At 44.1% G+C, this 18,788-nt stretch overlaps 1 protein-coding gene across 1 annotated transcript in view; it reads left to right on the plus strand.

Moving 5' to 3' along the window:
- Window positions 1-18,788, plus strand: part of foxp2 (forkhead box P2) — a 102,504-nt gene that overhangs the window by 55,309 nt on the left and 28,407 nt on the right. The window contains 4 exon segments of the mRNA XM_040035143.1: window positions 5,758-5,847; window positions 14,550-14,687; window positions 15,936-16,025; window positions 17,948-18,128. Coding sequence (XP_039891077.1) covers window positions 5,758-5,847; window positions 14,550-14,687; window positions 15,936-16,025; window positions 17,948-18,128 — 499 coding nt within the window.

Genomic DNA, 18,788 nt, shown 5'->3' on the forward strand with positions numbered 1-18,788 from the left:
TGCTTGTGTGTTACAATCCTCTATCCTAAGAATTCTTAATCTAGAGAATCAATAAACAAGAGGTGAGAGAGGGTGGAGAAAGAAAAGATGAGAAGAAGAAATGAACAATGTGATATGAGCGGGCGGAGGGAGGCGAGAGAGAAAGGAGTTTGACTTGAATTCAAAGTGCAGCAAATAGGCGATAAGGAAATGAACAGTACAAGCAGTCAATATAAGTTTTAGACATAAGTAACACAACAAACCGATCTAATTTCTATTTTCGGCTAAATACCGCTGTATATAGACAGAGGAAGCTGAAGTTGCTGAAAATATTGAGATAGAGGTAGCAGAGTGGGACACAGAAGCCCATTGTTCTGCTGGATAGCTTTACCTCTGTCCTGAGGCCCAAGCAGATTCTCCATGGACCTCTCCCTCCCTTTCTCTCTCCCGGTCCCTTTTTCACTTCAGACTGTTGATTTATTGGCTCATACATTAAAATGCTCATTACTCCTACATACTTTCCAAATTCATACTTTCTCCATTCTTCCCCTTTTCTCTACTCTTTCTTTCTAAGATTTCACCCATAGGTTTCTATAACTTTTTAAAAATGCAGCTTGCAGATCCAAACACCTCCATTAACTCTGCATGCTGCTATCTGCAGTCAAAAGAAGTCATCATTTTTTAGTTTCTATCCAACCACTCAACCAGGCGGAGTTGACTAAAACCAGTTGTGTGTTTTGCTCTGTTTGGGCTTTTTGTGGAGGTGATAAGAGAACAGATTCTGGAGCTATGGTTGATGCACCGAGGCACTGTCATCAATCCTGACCTTTTATGAAGAGAGTCTTTCAACTCCTGTGACTGAGTTACTTAAGGCGAGTGGTATCAGCAGCATCTGTGTACTGTGATCTTACACACACCAGGCTTAAAATTGATAGCAAATGCATTAATGTGGTAGAGAAAGTTTCACAGTGTTCTCACCCTTGCTTGTGGAATTATTGTTGCCTTGTTGCCTTTGCTTTGATTTATCGGCCATAGCTTCTGTGGTCAAAAGAACCTCTTTGTGTCTGTTCTGGGCCCTCTTTGCCACTAAATGAACATGCAAGAAAAGACAGGTGGTAAGTAGCAGAGCAGAGCTGGCGTCAGTGACAACGGACATGCTGAAATGAAAGGGAAGTGGATTGCAAAGTGGCTTGCAGATGTGGAACAACTGTATGCTGGAAACAGTATCAGCTGATCCATTAATTGATGTGGGGATAGCACTTGAATTAGCTGATGGGATCTTCAGCAGTCCCTGCGTTACGATGAGCTTCCAGGACTGCAGCTGAGCTTGATTTTGTGGCCCGCCTGAATAAACTCGCGCTCAGTTTAATTCAGCTTCAACTTCAAAAGGGTTTCTGTAATCTCAAAGCTATGCCCGTTCTTGCATGGAAACCCTGTGCTGTTCTCTGGTCGCACTTTGCTTGTTTTCACAAACTCCGGGCCCCACTTTTGCATTCAAACATTGTATGGGACATCTTATCCTGTTTCCCTTCTCCTCTCATTTGTCTATCCTCTCCAGCCAGCCCCTCCAAATCCATATCCATCCATCCATCTGCCCTGAATCCACTTATATAAGGAGATAGGGTGTAAATATTTTGGTATGGAGTGTCAGCGCATATCTTCCCTGCCAGCGGGCCAGCTGCCTCAGTCCAATCAGCCATGTTTGTTTGTTCAGCTTAAACTGTTTGTGCCTTGTTTTCCATGGCATGTGACTCCCTCTAGCTTGATAAAGAGTCATACTTTTTCTTTTTCTGCACGCACACCCCCTCCCCACAAACACCCCCACCCCCCCCCCACCTCGCTCTTGTGTATGTGTTCCCTGAAAGCAGATAGATAAGCCTGCTGGTGCAGTACTGTGTGTGCGTATGCATCAAGGGTGTATGTGTGAGAGTTGTCAAAGCTGTCAGCGTGACTGGAGTTGTTCTGGCCGACAGTCGAGTGTTGAACAGCAGCCCTTTTACTCCCTACAACACACACACACATACACACACATGCATACGCACATAACATCTGTTCCGCACACCACAGAAAGGCTGTGTTATTATGATGCAATCCTGTTTCGTACTGATCAACAACTATTTACAGCTACTGTCTGGAACATGCAAACATCCTGTCAAGGCTTGGGCGCTGTAAATAAGTACCTGTTGAGGCTAGCTTATTTCATCCCTGTGTCATCATTCCAATATTGGCTATATCCCCCTAATAACAACAACTCCCTATGTGACTGGAGCCAGGAAGTGATCTACACTGTCCAAACACAATGTCACAGCCCTTCAAATATATCCAATTCCAATGTCATGGCTGCATATTGTGCAGTCTCCAGGTGGATTTGAAAAAGTGGCATTCTTAGTGGATGACTTTTTTTTTTTTGTTCCCACTCCCCACCCTTCTCCCACCACCACATGCAATAAGCAATCTGGAGATTCGTAATGGTTTGGCCCAGTATTACAGGGCCTCCTAATGTATTTCATGCTTGTTTAAGATCTTTGCATGCTCCTTACAAAGGTGTGCTATGATGGCTGTAGCTTATTACCCAGTTCTGTATAGAACTGTAGTTCTGTATAGAGCTAGGAGACTGGGGGGGGTAGTTGTAGGTGAGGGGTGAATGGATGAGGTTTTTTATTTTCAGTTTTCTCTCTCTCGCCTTCCTTCTGTCAGCCCCTTCTCACTCTCTCCTTTTCTTCCTCGCCGGTGATCTCTGCATGCCTATTAATGTAGAAGAGGAATGCCTGTGTAAACATTCTTGTTTCTCTGTTCATTTCGCATAATAGTTGCCTGTATCGCCTTTCTCCTGACCTCACTATCTGAAACCAATTACACCAGATCCATTTGGGCTGAATCTTATTTTCATAAGGATCCCCGTGTCGCGGTCTCGGTTGCTCTGTGTTATTTTCCCTCCTCCTTATTTTTTTTCCAACCTCAGTGATGGATATCAACATCAAATATGCCTCTGAGTGCCTTGTTATTTATATAGCAGGCCCTGGCTCTCTCTCTCTCTCCCCCTCTCTCTCTCCGTCTGGCTAGCGCTCTCATTCTGAAGAATGTGTCACATTGTGCTGTTTATACAATGTGTGCATTAATAGACTGGGGATGTCATTTTTTTGTGCATAGCAACCCAGGTTAAATAGACGGTGCGTCTGTGCTCGTCTGTGTTTTTGTCCGCTCCAGCAGCTCTTCAGCAAACTTTTGATGACTTTCCTTGGCATTTGGTGCTTTTTCGTGCTTTGAGATGGGCTTCAGCTTTACCATCTCTGTGGAGTGGGAAGTGGGTGGCACAAATTGGTGCTTTTTACTGTAATGGCAGAATACTCAGAGCCAGCGAAAGTGAGGGGACGGGACTTTTATTCCTCCCTTGCCTTCCACACCATCACAGGCTCTCTGAAAAATAGCTAACCCCACTTCCACGGAAGAGGTGACAGACAGTTTGAGACATGACAAACCACTCTGGAAAAGTTTGGCCGGTGTTGATAAGGTCTGTGTTATGTTTGGAGAGGGACTCTTTATGCAGTCTGAGCAGACTTCTTTTCTAATAAGCCTGGTGTAGTTGATCTCTCCGCTTCACCCCCATGCGTCACCTCTCACGCCTGCACCTCCCTCGGTATTTACTCGGCGTGGATATTGGAAGCGCAGTTAAAAACATCTCTGTCTTTGTACTCGTGACCGTGTGAAATATATTGAGTGGCTCTCTTGACTTTGGGTATAACACAGCGAGTCATTATTGATTCGCACACAGATAAACATTTCCCCCTGACAGATACCTTGAGCTGCACTCATCAAGCAGCCTTCCCTCTAACTACTGTGTGCAGGACTCAATAAGCCTGATAATTACTTTGATTCACCAATCATGGCGAGATTAATTAGGCCCTGTGTTTTTAATTAGCGATGTGATTGGCTGCATTCAGAGAATTTGTGTTGTCTTTCAGGAAAAAGAGAGTCAAGCAGTGTTTGATTTCACATCCAGTTTGTCAACAAAACTTTATGTGGCTGTCTGTGCCTGCTTGCTGCAGGTGTTAATGTGTATTTTAGTGTGTGTTCCTAAGAAAGGCCAAGGCTCAGTTTACAGATGTCACATGCACACATGCACACACACATACACACACACAAAGCAATGGCAACTAGGCTCATCTTACCAAGGAGACAGATCAATGCAGTTAGGACCCAGTGCCAGTGTAATGTGTTTGTTTACTTCAGTCCAGAAAGCCTGGCTCCTCCTGAGCAGCCAGACAGAACCCCCACACCACCACCAGCACCACCTCCACCTTTACAATCACCCCCCCTCCCTCCAGTTCTGTCTTTTCATAATTGATCGAGGGGGTTGTCTGCATTCCCAAAGGGGTTAAGATGGGGCAACTTTTTTTTTCCGCTCTCTCTCCTGCCTCCTCCTCCTGTTTGCTCAGGATCTCAATGTACTAGTTCAAACATTGTTCCCACCAGCTGGCAGAGCTGCGCCATATGCACGCCCTGTCAAGGCAGCTGTTGTCATGGATACTGGCAAGCGCTGGAAAATAAAATGAGCATCCCTGATTCCTGAGGAAGTGTCACTCTCCATCTGAGTTTTACTCCCCCCCCACCCCATTTCTTGCTTCTCCTCCTCCTCGTCCCCTTCTTTTTTCATCAAAAAAGCCAAACACCTGTGAAGTTGTTGTGTTGTGTGCATGTGCCCCCCCCCCCCCCCCCCTCCCTCTCTCCACTCCCACTTGATGCTCATGGGCCTGAACAATACAAGGTACACGCTTGTGTGGAGCAGCAGCAGTAGTAGCAGCAGCTGTGCACAATGTTCTTTTCTGCCAGGCTCTTTCATCCATCTGCTCTTGAAGAATTTGAGTGAAGCTGCTAGCCCAGCTGCCGCCGTTACCTGTGAAGCTGGTGCTTGCTCGTCGCACGCATTCAGCGCACACAAGCAGGCGGGGGCGGGGGGTGGGTGTCTGTAATCCCGTCAAACCCTAGAGAAATAAATTACGCCATATCCCAGCAGTCTCTCTGATTCCTATCATATCGATGTATGGCAAACACATCAAAGGGTGTTGATGACAAATTTCGCAATTTACAAAATAGGATTTTTCTAATTTTTCATGTCGTGTGTAAACAGCTGCGAACTAATTTCATCAGGCAGGGAAAGGCCTCTCGTCCTCTACCGATCTATTCATCTTTCTATCTATCACCCATCCGCTGCGCATAAGCACCCTTAATGCATAGTGTAAAACCTGGGCTGCTAGTTAATTCACTCTAAATGTAATCTGATGTTGATTTTGTCAACTTTAATTACAGCTCCCAGGGACACTTCACATGGTGCTGCCTCTACTTCAAATTGATATTATGAATATGCAAATGTGGTAGTAATTTGCAGAGAGAAGTGGGTATTTCAGTTGAGCACACACTAGACAGGTCAATTCTACTCTGCCTTTTTTTTTCTCCTGCCCACCGCCTCACCCTCTTCCCCACCCTCTTCTTCAGGGTTGCTTTAGACAAACTGTATTTATCCTTGCTCACAGCTCTGTGAATTGTTACTAAAACATATCATAGTGTTAACCACGTCACAATGGAAGAGGTGATATTTGACAGGCCTTTCGCTCAAAGATGACTGTTTTCATCTGCGAAAATTTGAATTATCTCTACTGTCAGCTTTAGGAAATCTAATAGTTTATTTTCCTCTGCACCTTTCTTTCTTTCTCTCTCTCTCTCTCTATTTCTTTCTCTTTTTTAACACCGTCTTTTGTCTTGTGTTTTTTTTCTTCCCAGGCTCTACAAGCAGCGAGGCAATTACTCTTGCAGCAGCCAGGCAGTGGCCTGAAATCTCCAAAGAGTCAGGACAAGCAGCGTCCACTGCAGGTAAAGCAGCTCCCTGTCTAATCTCTTAAGTCCATCCATAATACATGCTCCCCCGAAAAGAAGATTTCCTCTGTTGCACAAAGTGTGTTTGATTTGCCAACGCAATCCTTGGGCCCGTCATTGGAATCTTAAAGTCTGGACAAGCGGGTCCCCGGGAAGCTGAAGCGTCACACAGACGCGAGAGAAACACAACAGAGGCAGATCTCAAGGAGCATTGTTTCATCTGTAGGCCATTTGCCTGTTTTCGAGTATGTGATGCATGAAACTGTACAAATACACCACAAGTATATCCCAAGGTTATGTGGTACAATGACAAATTGGCTTTTCTACACTGGATCCATAATGCTGTTGACACAAGAAAATTCAGAGGCTAGTTATCATTTGAAAGCCACGTCAGCCTGGATCGTGGGTCACACAGACAGCTAATTTTAACTTCCTCTCATTTCCACTTTTCAACGCTAATTTACCTTATTGATTTGTAGAGCTGTCCATATCTGATGCCAGTGATTTTGAAAAAGGTCACTCTTGTACACAGATGCGCACACACACAAACACACACACGCGTGCGCAGTTTCGCGCTGACGCCACACTCACACACATATATACATTAACAGTCCTTTCAGTCCTCCGTCTTCCTACTCTTAACACTTTTCTCACACCAGCAACTTGTTTCGTTCAGTCAACTAGACAGTTCCTGCTTGAAATTATGTAAGGCCCCTTGACATCTGCTCTGTGTTTTTATTAGAGGATTTTTTTTTTTTAAATTTAATTTATTTTTAGCCGTTTGAAATTGAAGTGTGGGAGTTTATGCCCTCCACTCGGCTAATAAGTACTATCAAGGAGCAATGGTTTACCTCATTAGGAGCTCTGTGCATTTCATTAATAACAGGGAAATTGGCGTTAACCTCACCCGTTGATATTTTCACAGAGTCTAACAATGGCGACACCTTCAATTGGAGTCACACCCCCGTGTGCCTAATTACGTACTGGCTGAGAGATAAGGTTGGCAAGGACTAAGTCTTCCCTTCCTTGAAATAATTTGACTGGGGCTCATCAAAAGCATTAATATTATCAGTATATTCTCTTGCAGTGGCATGTTTATTTATTCTACTATATATTTCTATATTTAGCTGTGGCGAAGAGGGTTCATCAAGAATAAGCTTATTGTTGGATTTCTCTGTTTGAGTAAATGTATGCCAAACTGAGTAAATTGAAACAAATGGGAATCTGATCTGCAAATGCCTGCACAGTCACCAAGTACAGTACATAGCATGAAGAACAATATTGAACGAGAGCTGTGTGGGTGCATCGTAACCGTCAGCCCACGTCCAAGGCCCCTGCCTCTAATAACACCAGCAGATGGTAAATATTGAATATTTACATTTGCTTACTCCATTCTTGACTCGTTGACGATATGAATCAATATGAATCAGAGGGCCCTGCCGATCGGCCTGTCCTCGGCTCCCAGCTAATCCATTTGTTGATCCAGCTTTTATTAACATCCTCACCTCTTTGTTCCAAAAAGTTTCCATTCAGCAGACTGTCACAGGAGAGGCGCTGCTGCCAGCTCACCCAGTGATGCACAAACAGGGCTCAGTGCATTCTGGCCCCAGATTGTTTTCTCTTTTTTTTCTTTTTTCCAGCAGTGGATGTGCTTTTGCTTGAATCCACTCATTTCAAATGACATTTTAACTGTATTACTCCTTTGTGCAAATATCAGTATAAAGCGGTAGAAACTCTTACTTGATTAAAATGCTTTTTTTTTTTTTTTTTTTTTTGCTTTTTTTATTGTCTCTCGTCTCATGCCACATTTTTTTGTGTTCTTGTCTTGAGGGAGTTTACTCAATAAAGCTGCATTATTTACCTGGATTATGAGGCCGCAATGGGTGCTGCAGCGCAATATTTTATTAGCTTCACTGCTAGATAAGAGTCACTGGCAATCAAGCTACATGTTTTCCACTAGAGGAATCACGCGGATTGATCCCCTTGTATGATTAGCACAGCAGAAAGTGGGAAAAGGATTAATATTACCATGACATCCTGCTTATGGCAGAGATACTGATAAATCCTCTGCTTCTTGTTCTCCATCTTTGGTATTTAAGAGCGAGAAATGATCCATAGATCACGGCATGTAAATTATTTAGTACACAAGCATCTAAGTGCCTCGGCTTGCAGTTTTAATTACTCGTATTAGCGGCTAAAGGCTCTCGCCTGACTAATTCTATCCGCTTGCTTGTCGCTGCTTCTCAGAAGTTGATGATGCGGAGGCAAGCAGCTCTAGCGTTCACATGCACACAAATTCACATGTACGGGTGAAAAAATAAATAATAATAATAATAAAACAGCCCGAAAAACACACACACACAAAAACACACTCACACAAGCTGCTTTTCCACATTTGCGTAATGTGACAGGTCTATTATTACACAGTAAGCCCACGGGAGCACTCAATAAACACCTATTTCTTCCTATAAATCCCCTGCCTCTGCTTACACGGCTCTCCTAAGGCACACAACACCCTCTCGTCTCTGCTCCTCTGCTCCTGTCTCCCCTTGCTCTCCTCTTCTCTATGCCAATACCAGCCCCCCCCCTCTCTGAAAGGCATTTATACACTGACATTTGGAATACAAATAAAGAAACGCGGACAAGGAGAGGCGGAGAGGATTACAGAGGCCTATGAATCTGACAGTTGTTTCGCTCGCACCATGCATCTACACACAGCCAGCACAAACACAAGCACAGCGACAGTTGCTTAAAGTTTTACATTGCCCGAAATGACTTTGTTCAGAACGTGTTTGTTAGCGGCCCTATTGATCGTTATCGATAAGAAACAGAGCAGAGCTCTGTTAGTGTAACACCTGCTGGGTGCAGGTTTTGGCTCACCATCCACCAGACATCTCAAATAAACTCCTCACTCCTATCATGATTGCTTCAGGAGCCACATGTAAAATTGCACTGTGACTGTGTTGGATGGCATCCGCCCGCCCCGACCCCACCTCGTGCTACTTAACGTCCAGTTCTAAATCATGCAAAATCTGAGAGCTCGCCCTGAGCAAGTGTTGCAACTGCTGCTGTGTCACCTTTCATGCCATCGAGCTGTGACTACTTTTTTCTACAAGACTAATAACCTCAGCTCCATCTGTGCAAAGCTCAGCTATGAATGAAAATATTTAAGGTTTTATGGTTGGTTTATGGATCGGCAGAGATGTTGGTTTAGCCGTGTTTTCTGTAAATTTGCAGCTTCCTGCCCAGGCCAGTCACACCGGCTGCGGGCACTGGGCCATCCTAGGAAGTGTCACACTTTTTAAAGGTCAGGTCCACACATTTCACCACTGAACCAATATCATCTCAATAGCAGCACTCATCTGCTTATTGGCTTTCATCCGGAACACACGCACACACACACACACACAAATGCAGGGAAAAGGGCTGTGACGCCAGGCTTAAGCATAAGTTAGCCAACTCCAGTCTGCGTGGCTAAAGGATGCTACTTCACATTTACATTTATGAATATATCTTTCCTCTGCATCCCCTCTGGTTGGATCTGAAAATAGAGAAAAATTATCACAGAGAAGAAGGGAAAAAAGAGTGTTGGGGGGGGGGGGGGTGGGGGGGGGTATTATGTTATTCATGAGAAAAACTTCTGTTGACTCTGAGAGAGAAAGAGGGGGAAAAAACGTCAGCACATTTTAAGTCAAACACCCTTGGTTACTGCTTTTGTAACCAGAAAACAAGATTCCCCCCCACCCTCATCTCCCTCCTTCCCTACTTCTTTTTTTTCCTCCCCCTGCATTTACAACACCTACAGGACAAGATTGCTAAATTGCGAGGACAGAGCAGGTTCATCATTGTGATGCAAAAGAAGTTGAAATGCTACCCCAAGGCGAGGTAGCTGAGTTTGGGGGATCAAGAGAAAGTGAGAGGGAGGGATAAAAAAAAAAAAAAGTAGCTCAGACCTTTGATGTAGCAGCAACAAATTTACCTTGTGACAGAAGATACATGGGTGCAATAAACGAGTTATACCAGCCCTTACACATGCAATCAGATGATTCTGGCCAGGGTGTTAATTGGATCCTAACCGGCAGATCTGATACGCCCGGGCCCTGGTGGTGAGGGGAAAGCCTTTCCAAGTGATGAACTATAATTCACTGAGCTGCTTGAAGCACTTGTAATTTACTGTGTGTCACTGATGAAGAGGCTGATCCAGTGGAGGCCATATTACCTGCAACATCAGAGGAAAGTAACCCCCCCACCCCCGACACACACACACACGCACCCCACATCCACCTGCTCTCACTTGTGCTCTCTCACTTTCTTTCTATTACAGTTCTCTCCTCTCTCTGCACTTTCTTTTATAATTCCCTCCCGCTCGCTCTTTCTGTCGCTCCCATTTACTCTTGAACTGTGTGCACCTGCAGGGAGGCATCAGTCGAGAGTGAATTGTGCCAGTTTAATGATAAAGGTGTGACAATTTGTACTGATAGTGACACAAACAATGTGCACAATGTCGCACAGCTACACTACATTCAAGACGCTTAATCAGTGACTTTCTTTCGTGTAGAGATAAATCAATATGGAAATTGTGCTAAGCCCGTTCCAATCTCCTTGGGCTTTTTTATTAGAGGCTTTTACATGATGGGTCTTTATGTTATGATAAATTGCACTTCCCATGCACTGCTGCCAAACTGCTATGGAAATTGATTTAGGAAAACATTCAGTAATCTACTTAGCTTCAGTCCTGACAATCTACAGTATTGATCTCCCTAAGCTGAACACACGTCATGCATTTGAGCGTAATCACTCTTATGTATGCGTGTGTTATTTTGCATAGGAAACACAATCGGGCCTCTTGCAAACTTCTCAGTCAGGTGCAAGCCACACCAGCTCGCCCTGTCGCCTTGGTGGTCCTCTGGTGGAGAGTCCCAGCTATCAATAATCGCCCAGCCACATTTGGCAGTAATTGGCTAGTAAATGAGCAGTGTCAACTGAAATGGAGTTGAGAGGTCAGAAGTCCACAAACTACGGTGGAGGTCTGCTCGGCGTTGTGGCCCGTGCCCCCCCTGGGATGCTTAGGAGATTGAGATGAAATAAGGAAATGTAGGGAGGCTACATGTAGAGAGGTTTGTCTCTTTTCTCTCTAGATTTCTTAATCTTTTTTTTTTTTCTTTTTCATGTGTAAAATGAATCTTGTGGCTTAATTAGCAGTGACTCTCCTGCCAAGGATCCACAATAATTACCGACTAGGACCCTTCCATTTCTCATTGCCTTTATCTCAGCCGTGTCTGAAGCTCCACACAGTTCCCCGTTCAGTACTACAGCAACTTATGTCGTTGATAACAGCCACATGTTCCAACCCCCTCAGTGTTTCTGACTGCCATGTATTCACTGCCCCCCACCCCCTACCCCCCTGCTTGCTTATTAGTGCTAAGTATGATGGAATAAAATCAAATAATAGGAATTCCCTTCTGCTAGACTAATTGTTCGAGCTAGAACTCTGATACATTTTATCTCTGCTTTAGCTCATTTGAGTTTGTTCGTTAAAAAAAACGTATCTCACAGATAAAGTGCCGCACAGTGGGTGTAATGTCTGGAAGTGTCCATTGGTCAGGATAGACAACTGTGAGAGCCATCTCAGGAAGAGATACCTGAGCTCTCTGTGGATGAGCTTGACCTTTCACAGGGTGTTGGAGAGGCTGGATATAGGGTGCAGGTGTGACAAGTGTGCTGTAATGATCTGCTTGTTCTGGTGAGGGCCCCAGCAACGTTTTCTCATCATCAGCCAATTTAAATGGCTTTTGTTTTACTCTCTACCCTCTCCACCTTCATGTCAGTGTAGCTCCACATGCTTATTAAAACGAGGGGCGGAAATAAATAGCAGCTCAAATGTTTCAAAATATGCAGTTTTTAACTACTTTTTTTTTTTTTTTTTTTTTACAAATGTCTATAAAGCTGGTGTTACATTCAAATGCCATTTTTAAAACTCATTAGCTTGCTGCTCTCCATCCAAATTTGCACTATTAAAACCAGGAGGCTAACCTTTTCTGTTTTTTAAGGTCCCCAGTGGCGACATCAGCTGCAGCTAATTTCAGACAATTTAATAAATACCATTAATAATTTTTCTCTTTTCCTTTTTTTTTTTGGTGCTGCAGTACTGGAAATGTATCCTTTTGGATTACAGAGAAACAGAGGCACAGACCAATTGGATATCACGGCTCTGCTTCTTCGAAAGAGAGTCTATTCACGGTGCACGGATGTTTACGCCACTGCCAGCGTCTTCTAAATGCTCATTAATTTTATCCCTTCGTGGCAAAATCATTTCAAGGAGAAGCAATTCAGCCTCCTGTTCCTTTCAATTCACCGCTCATGTCAATCAAGCCCTCCTGCAGTATCCTGCAGAATGGAGGTGTTATATTCCTGCAATTATCATGTCATATACTCGAAAATGTAAATGAACGTGTGTGTAAAATTAAATTTATGGGTTGTCAGTGAAGAATAAGAACCAGGAGAGCAATTACTTATCTGCTTTCATCTTGGAGCCTCTGATACGTCAAGCAGAAAAGCATGCAGTTAAATGCTGGAATTAGCATTGTGCTGCACTTCACAATAGACGTGGGCCAGTGCCTTTTCTCCCCTTTCTTTCTTCCTTCTGCCTTTTCTCTCTTTTTGGTTCCCCTTCCTTTATTTTATTTTTTTTTTTTTTTGTTTGGAGCTGTGAAATGAAGATGATTATCACCCATTATGTCTCTAAAAAGTTAATAAAAGCATAAAGAGAGCTTCCTCATCTCATAACTTGGTTGCTTTCTGTTTTTATTGATTTTTTTCTGTTTTGTTTAGTTGCATTCATTGCTGCTAAAATCCCTGACTTTGAATGGTTATAGTTTATCAGTTCTAAGCTAAAAACGGTTAGAAATAACATGCAGAAAATATATGCATCTGCATACTTTGTGCTTTTTTTGTAAACTTAAACATCTCTGAGCCAGCACCCAATTAATAGTCTTAATGAGTGCATCTCTCGTGTTGTTTCTCGGCTGCACGCATCCCATTGTAATGGCATCTAACACAAAAACAGGAGTGACTGCGGGGGTAATTACTTACCTTGCAAATATACCTATAAGGGTTAATAGCATTGAAGGTGTAAGCACAGCATTTGCATAATTACACGTGGACTGTTTAATTTGCAACTTTTTGACGGCTTTTGTTCCGCACCTTGTGCATTTTCTCTTGTACTCTTGCATCGAGGAGTCCAGAGAAGAAAAGAGATGTACCACAACAACATCCTCCTCCTCCTCCTCCTCCATCTCTTCCACCTTAGATGGAGTCCCTTCTCTCTAAGACCCTAATGAACAATGGAGGCAGGATTTGTTTGAATATGAATATGAATGTGCAGCGGGGCCGGCTGGAAGTTGACCTTCAGCTGTGATTTTCAGTTCATCAGGATTAGTCAAGGCGGGCGATCAGGAGCCACTAATGCATAATGACTTCTAAAATGAAAAATGTGTAGTGACCATGCAAATGTCTCGGCTAATCAAAGAGGGGGGAAAACCTGGGGTGGGGGGTAGGCGTTGAGGAGAGGAGAACTAAACAAGGACGTGTCAAGGCCTGACAGAGAGAGAACGAGAGAGAGAGGAAGAGGGAGGGAGGAGAGACGCACATGGAAAGTAATCAAGCCAGCTTGATTAGCTGGCGATGAGGACAGGGACGTCTTATTGGCCCCTTGACACTCCATATAGGCTAGCTACTGTCATGGCACCTCTATGCTAAGCAGTGTCGCAGTTCAGTAAAAGTGTTGCTACATGTTGATATTTTAATTATGTTAAGGTCTAAAATGCCTGCCTGTTTACCATTCAGCTCCAGGATGCCACAATTCTTGTTCAAGAAACAACAAACTAATTTGTATCTGCAAATGTTGGAAATGTGCCACTTTAGTCTTCTTATTCAGTAAAAAAGCATTGAGCTGTTGTGTTACTGAACCGAACTGAACACTAAATCATTCACTCATGTTGGCTTCTTTTTTCCATAACTGAGGAGTAAACAAACACACACACAAAAGTCATTCAATATTTAAGCAGCTACAAGGAGCAGAAATTCCGCAACATCACTGCAAGCCTACTCTCCCCTGTTAGAACGTGTGCATGCAATCAAAGCCTGAAGAGAAACGTATCATCGCTCTACTGTTCTGCTGCCTCAGAAGTGGCTCGCACTGTCTCCTCAGAAGAATGTGGCATAAGCAGCGTACGCATCTTGGTTTTGTTTTGGAGATGTTCTTCTACTGCAGCGAGTATTACCTAAAAAGGGCATGCATTTTTCAAAATTACGTAGCCTACTACACCAGCAGCCTTTATGAGAACTTAAGAGTTGCTTTCACACTGTTCCAACAGATTAAAAAAGAATACTTCAGGTACACCCCAAACTGCCATGCGTCCACTTCATCAGCGTAGTTTCAATCAACTTTAGAGTTGTGCATTTTTTCACGCTGTTTCATAATAGCGGTGCTGATAAAGTGGGGGAGTTCAAGGGTCCTGCTAATTAAGGTCTATGTCTATTTAAATCCTTTACTTTTCCCAGCGGGGTAAAGGAAGGAAAATAAGATGAGCAACACAAAGGCACAATTACCACACTTCCAGCAGATCCATGCCACTATGCCTGAAAACGTATTCAGCTCTTCGTTTTCTTTGTTTTTCCCCATCATCGTCCATGTATAGGTTCCAGTGTCAGTGGCCATGATGAGTCCCCAGGTGATGACGCCGCAGCAGATGCAGCAGATCCTCCAGCAGCAGGTGCTTTCCCCCCAGCAGCTCCAGGCTCTGCTCCAGCAGCAGCAGGCTGTAATGCTGCAGCAGGTACACACACTCCAACCTACATGCACCGTATGAACATTGTGACACTCATGCTGTGACATACCCCATCATCACCTAGGCTGGTTTGCCCACATCCATACAGTTACACATTTAAATCCACATAAAAATGTAGTCTGGTGTTTGTACAGGCATACACAAAAATGCACACACAACCCCTCCACATAAGTGTGCCCAGCCACCAGTTACGCCAACTCACCACAGCCCCATGTCCTTGACACGCTTACCAAGGGGAATCGGAAATTGACGTACTCCTGCATGTCACCTCTAATTAACCGTCTCTAGTGTGTCGCTGGTTCAATTCCCTGACAAGCATCCATCAGGGACTGTGAGAGTAGGGCATAGTTGGGCTGTGCAGCAGAAGCTGAACGATAAGTGATGGTGATGTAATATTTGGAATCAACTTGAGAAAGCGCACTCGGCAGAGTTGAAATGCATTTGTCATTCATAGATTTGATTAAGAAAAAGACAATAGTTTAATTAAGAACGTCAGTCATTCTGAGTCTTCTTCTTCATTAAGAGTTCCCCAGCTCGATGTGGTCACATGCTTTCACGCTCTACTGTGCAAGTACAGGGATTTGTCTTAAAATGTGACTCAACATTTTTAGTTTCACATAAGATTTGATAGAAAGCTTGATCATCTGCCATACACATCAGTCACAAAATCAACATCTGCTACCTTCTGTTGTTGATTTACGTATTTAAAAATATTTCTCAATTGATTCTTGCATATAGTCTGTTAAAGCGTGTATATTTCAGTAGGAGTTTGCATAGAACTGGATCAAGCATTCCAGTGGCCTGGCCTGCTTTGGCTTCTCTTTTTAGGCCAAACAGCCACATGGAAAAAAAATGATATGAAAGTTTAAATAGCGGTTTGACTATGTGTGTTAATAGAATCAGTTTAAAGTACAGAGCTTGATCCTAAGAGAGTTTATTTTGTTTATTTCAACCACTCCAAAGGAAGCCAGTACCTTCTGGCAGCTAAATACATAGTTAATATGATGGATTGTTATCCCTGCAGCACTGTGGGACTATTAACATTCCATAGGAAATAAATTGTGAAAGACTGCAAAGATCTGAGTCTGACACTGAAAAGATATAATAGATCAGCCTCACCAAGTTTGTGTAACAGAAAATTTCAGGGTTTTTTTTTTTTAACTTTGCTTTGATAAATACATAAACTCATTTTGAATTTCTACTTTTGCTTGTATTTGCTTGTGTGTTTATGTACAGCAACACCTGCAGGAGTTTTATAAGAAACAACAGGAACAGCTTCATCTGCAACTTCTGCAGCAGCAACACCCTGGCAAGCAGGTTAAAGAGGTAGGTGCACACCCGGGGACATAACATAGTAATTTAGCCTCATGGGGAAAAGATGGTGAATGTGTGCATGCAGATTCTCTATAGATAGTAATAAGCACCATAAAACAGACAGATTTGTTGTTCTAGAAATAAAGTAATTAAGCGGGCTAACCCGGAGGTATAATACTACAATACCCCCACAGCATACACATGCAGTGCTGGCTATTCTCCTCTGATTCCTGCTAGCATTATACAGTATGGAGATCCAGTTAAAGACAGTTTCATGTCTTGTCTGTATTCACACATGCTCACACAAGTCAAAGGGTGCTGCAGCCACCTCGTTAATGAAGCGTTTCTGCGGGCACACAAACACATGCAGCACCTCTGAAGTTGCAATGTGCATCGCTCATAAATCACAATGACAGGCAGCCGGTCGACAGACATGCCTCTGTCTTGTTCTCTTTGGATATCATGGAGCAGTAGAGGAGCATGACAGCCCCAGCCACATTTGCGTAACAGCGTCGGTCCAGGTCTAGAGCCACGGCCAGGCAATTCTGTGGGAACGGCTAAATTGATTCAAAAATGGGTATCACATAAACACACGCGTTCCGTCTTTCTTTTTCATCTCCCTCTCTCTCTCTCCTCAAGCAGCCCATTATGCTGCCCTTACAGGAAGTCACAACTGACCTCCCGGCGGCTTTGTTTCTGTTTGGATTTGTGAATAGAGTTTTTCAGGAGGCTCGCCATCAAATATGGAATAGAAATTGCTCCCTTATTTCTCTTGAGGCAGAGGAGAGGTGTTTGGGGGGGGGGGGAGCAAACCGCCTCCCGCCACCACTCCATTATGCAGCCTGTTTTCCAGTGAGCGCATCACAGGTTTTATCCCCCAAACCCACCCAACCCCTCTCCCTTTCTCAGTCCCTCAGTCTCCATACTTTTCTAGGTACACCATCACTAGCATACAGAAACGTGACAACAGAAACTGGCCTCTGTGGTTAAAGCATTACATATGCACAGCTAACTGGAAATACAGAAAAGTATACCCCATTAAGCCTCAGTGAATGTGCACTTGCAGCCAATCATTACCTGAGATTTTTGCTTCCTAATAGGTGTTTGCAGTACGGCTGTGTTTCAGAGCTCAGAGCCAACTGCTTTTGTCTCTCTCTAAATTCACTCCCTTTCTCAGTTGTTTTGCAGCGGTGGCTGAGTTTGATGTTTTTCATTTTGTTGTTGTTTTTGTTTTCGTCTTTGTTTTTTTCTTCTTTTTTTGCACAAAGCTTACGCAATTGCCTGTCTGGCCCAGCGATAAACAACTCTGTGAGCCAACAAGGAGGGCTGAGAGGGAGTGGAAGGGGGGGGGTTTAGTGCAGTGGATGTGTGTTTGTGTTTGTGCGTGTTTGTGTCTATGCATTCACATGCAGCTTTAAATCTCTCTCTGCTAGTTCCCTCTGGTCACATAAGCTGTAACAGACCATCAGTGAAGGCGAGACAATTAACTATCAGGGGTGGTGGTGGGGGGGATTATACCAGAGGCTTAGTATCATACACAATCACAAGCCACATACACTGACAGGCTTGAGAGCTGGTATATCAGCATAGCTTTGTTTGTGTGTGTGTATGTGCTCAAAGACATGAACATACACAAAGACAGGAGAAGAAGGTGGTACAGCCCAAAAAAAACAGGAGGAAAGACTAAGTGAGCACAGACAGAGAGGGAGAGAGCGTGTAGAGAAGCAGAAGAAGAAGCAGAGAGGTGTAGCTAAGGTCACAGCAGAGGCGACTGAGTGCACACTCTTCACGCACAAACAGCGCTCCGTCTCCTCTGTCCTCTCCCGCTCACTCAGTTGTTAATTCGTCTGTAATTTTCCCTCCTCTCCTCTCCTCTTCACTCCTCTCTTGCTCCTCTCCTCTTCCTCCTCCTCTCTCTCTCTCTCTCTCTATAGCAACAGCAGCAGCAGCAGCAGCTGGCCGCCCAGCAGCTCGTCTTCCAGCAGCAGCTCCTGCAGATGCAGCAGCTCCAACAGCAGCAGCACCTGCTCAACATGCAGCGGCAGGGCCTGCTCACGCTGCCTGGTCCCGCTCCAGGCCAAGCCGCCCTGCCCGGACAAACCCTACCCCCACCAGGTAAGAGGAGGAGGAGAGCGGAGGAGGAGTGGTGGGAAGAAGAGGGAGCAGGGAGGTAGTTGCGTTGATATTAAGCACGTGACTTGCAGCAGTAGTCACATACTTCCTGTATTTTTGTCTACTGGTGCTTTTCACAGTCTGGCTCTGTTTTATTGTTCCTTCCGGCTGTCTAGCGTCTCCAAGCCCATCTGTCCTACTACTCATCTGCCTTTCTGTCCTGTCTGTCTTTTTCTAATTGGTATGCTGCTGTGTCTCTCATACGTTATCTTTAAGTATGTCTGTCTGTCTGCCATCCCTTCATTGGTATGCCCTTCTACCATTCACTTTGTCCTTAACTCCCCTCATGATTGTTTTTAGTCTTCTGTTCTTCCTTTCTCTTCCACTCTTTTCTCATCTGATTATGGCTTTCTCTGTCTTCCTCTGTTCCTCTCTCAGCTGTGCTCTGCCTCTGTTTGTTGTTTTTCCATCTCTGTTTCTATTCCCTCACTCCCCAACTCCCCCTCCTTCTTTCAGAGGTTGTTGTTGTTGTTGTTTTTGTTTACTGCCTTTACTGAGAACAAAGGAGAGGCAAAAGAGAAGAATAAAAAGACAAGCGAGAGAGAGAGAGGAGAGGAGAGCAGGCTCCATTTTTGTTTTTTCCCCTCCCGAGCCAAGTAAACA

The sequence above is a fragment of the Simochromis diagramma genome, unplaced genomic scaffold, assembly GCF_900408965.1.
Source record: "Simochromis diagramma unplaced genomic scaffold, fSimDia1.1 OVJJ01000816.1, whole genome shotgun sequence".
Lineage (NCBI taxonomy): Eukaryota > Metazoa > Chordata > Actinopteri > Cichliformes > Cichlidae > Simochromis > Simochromis diagramma.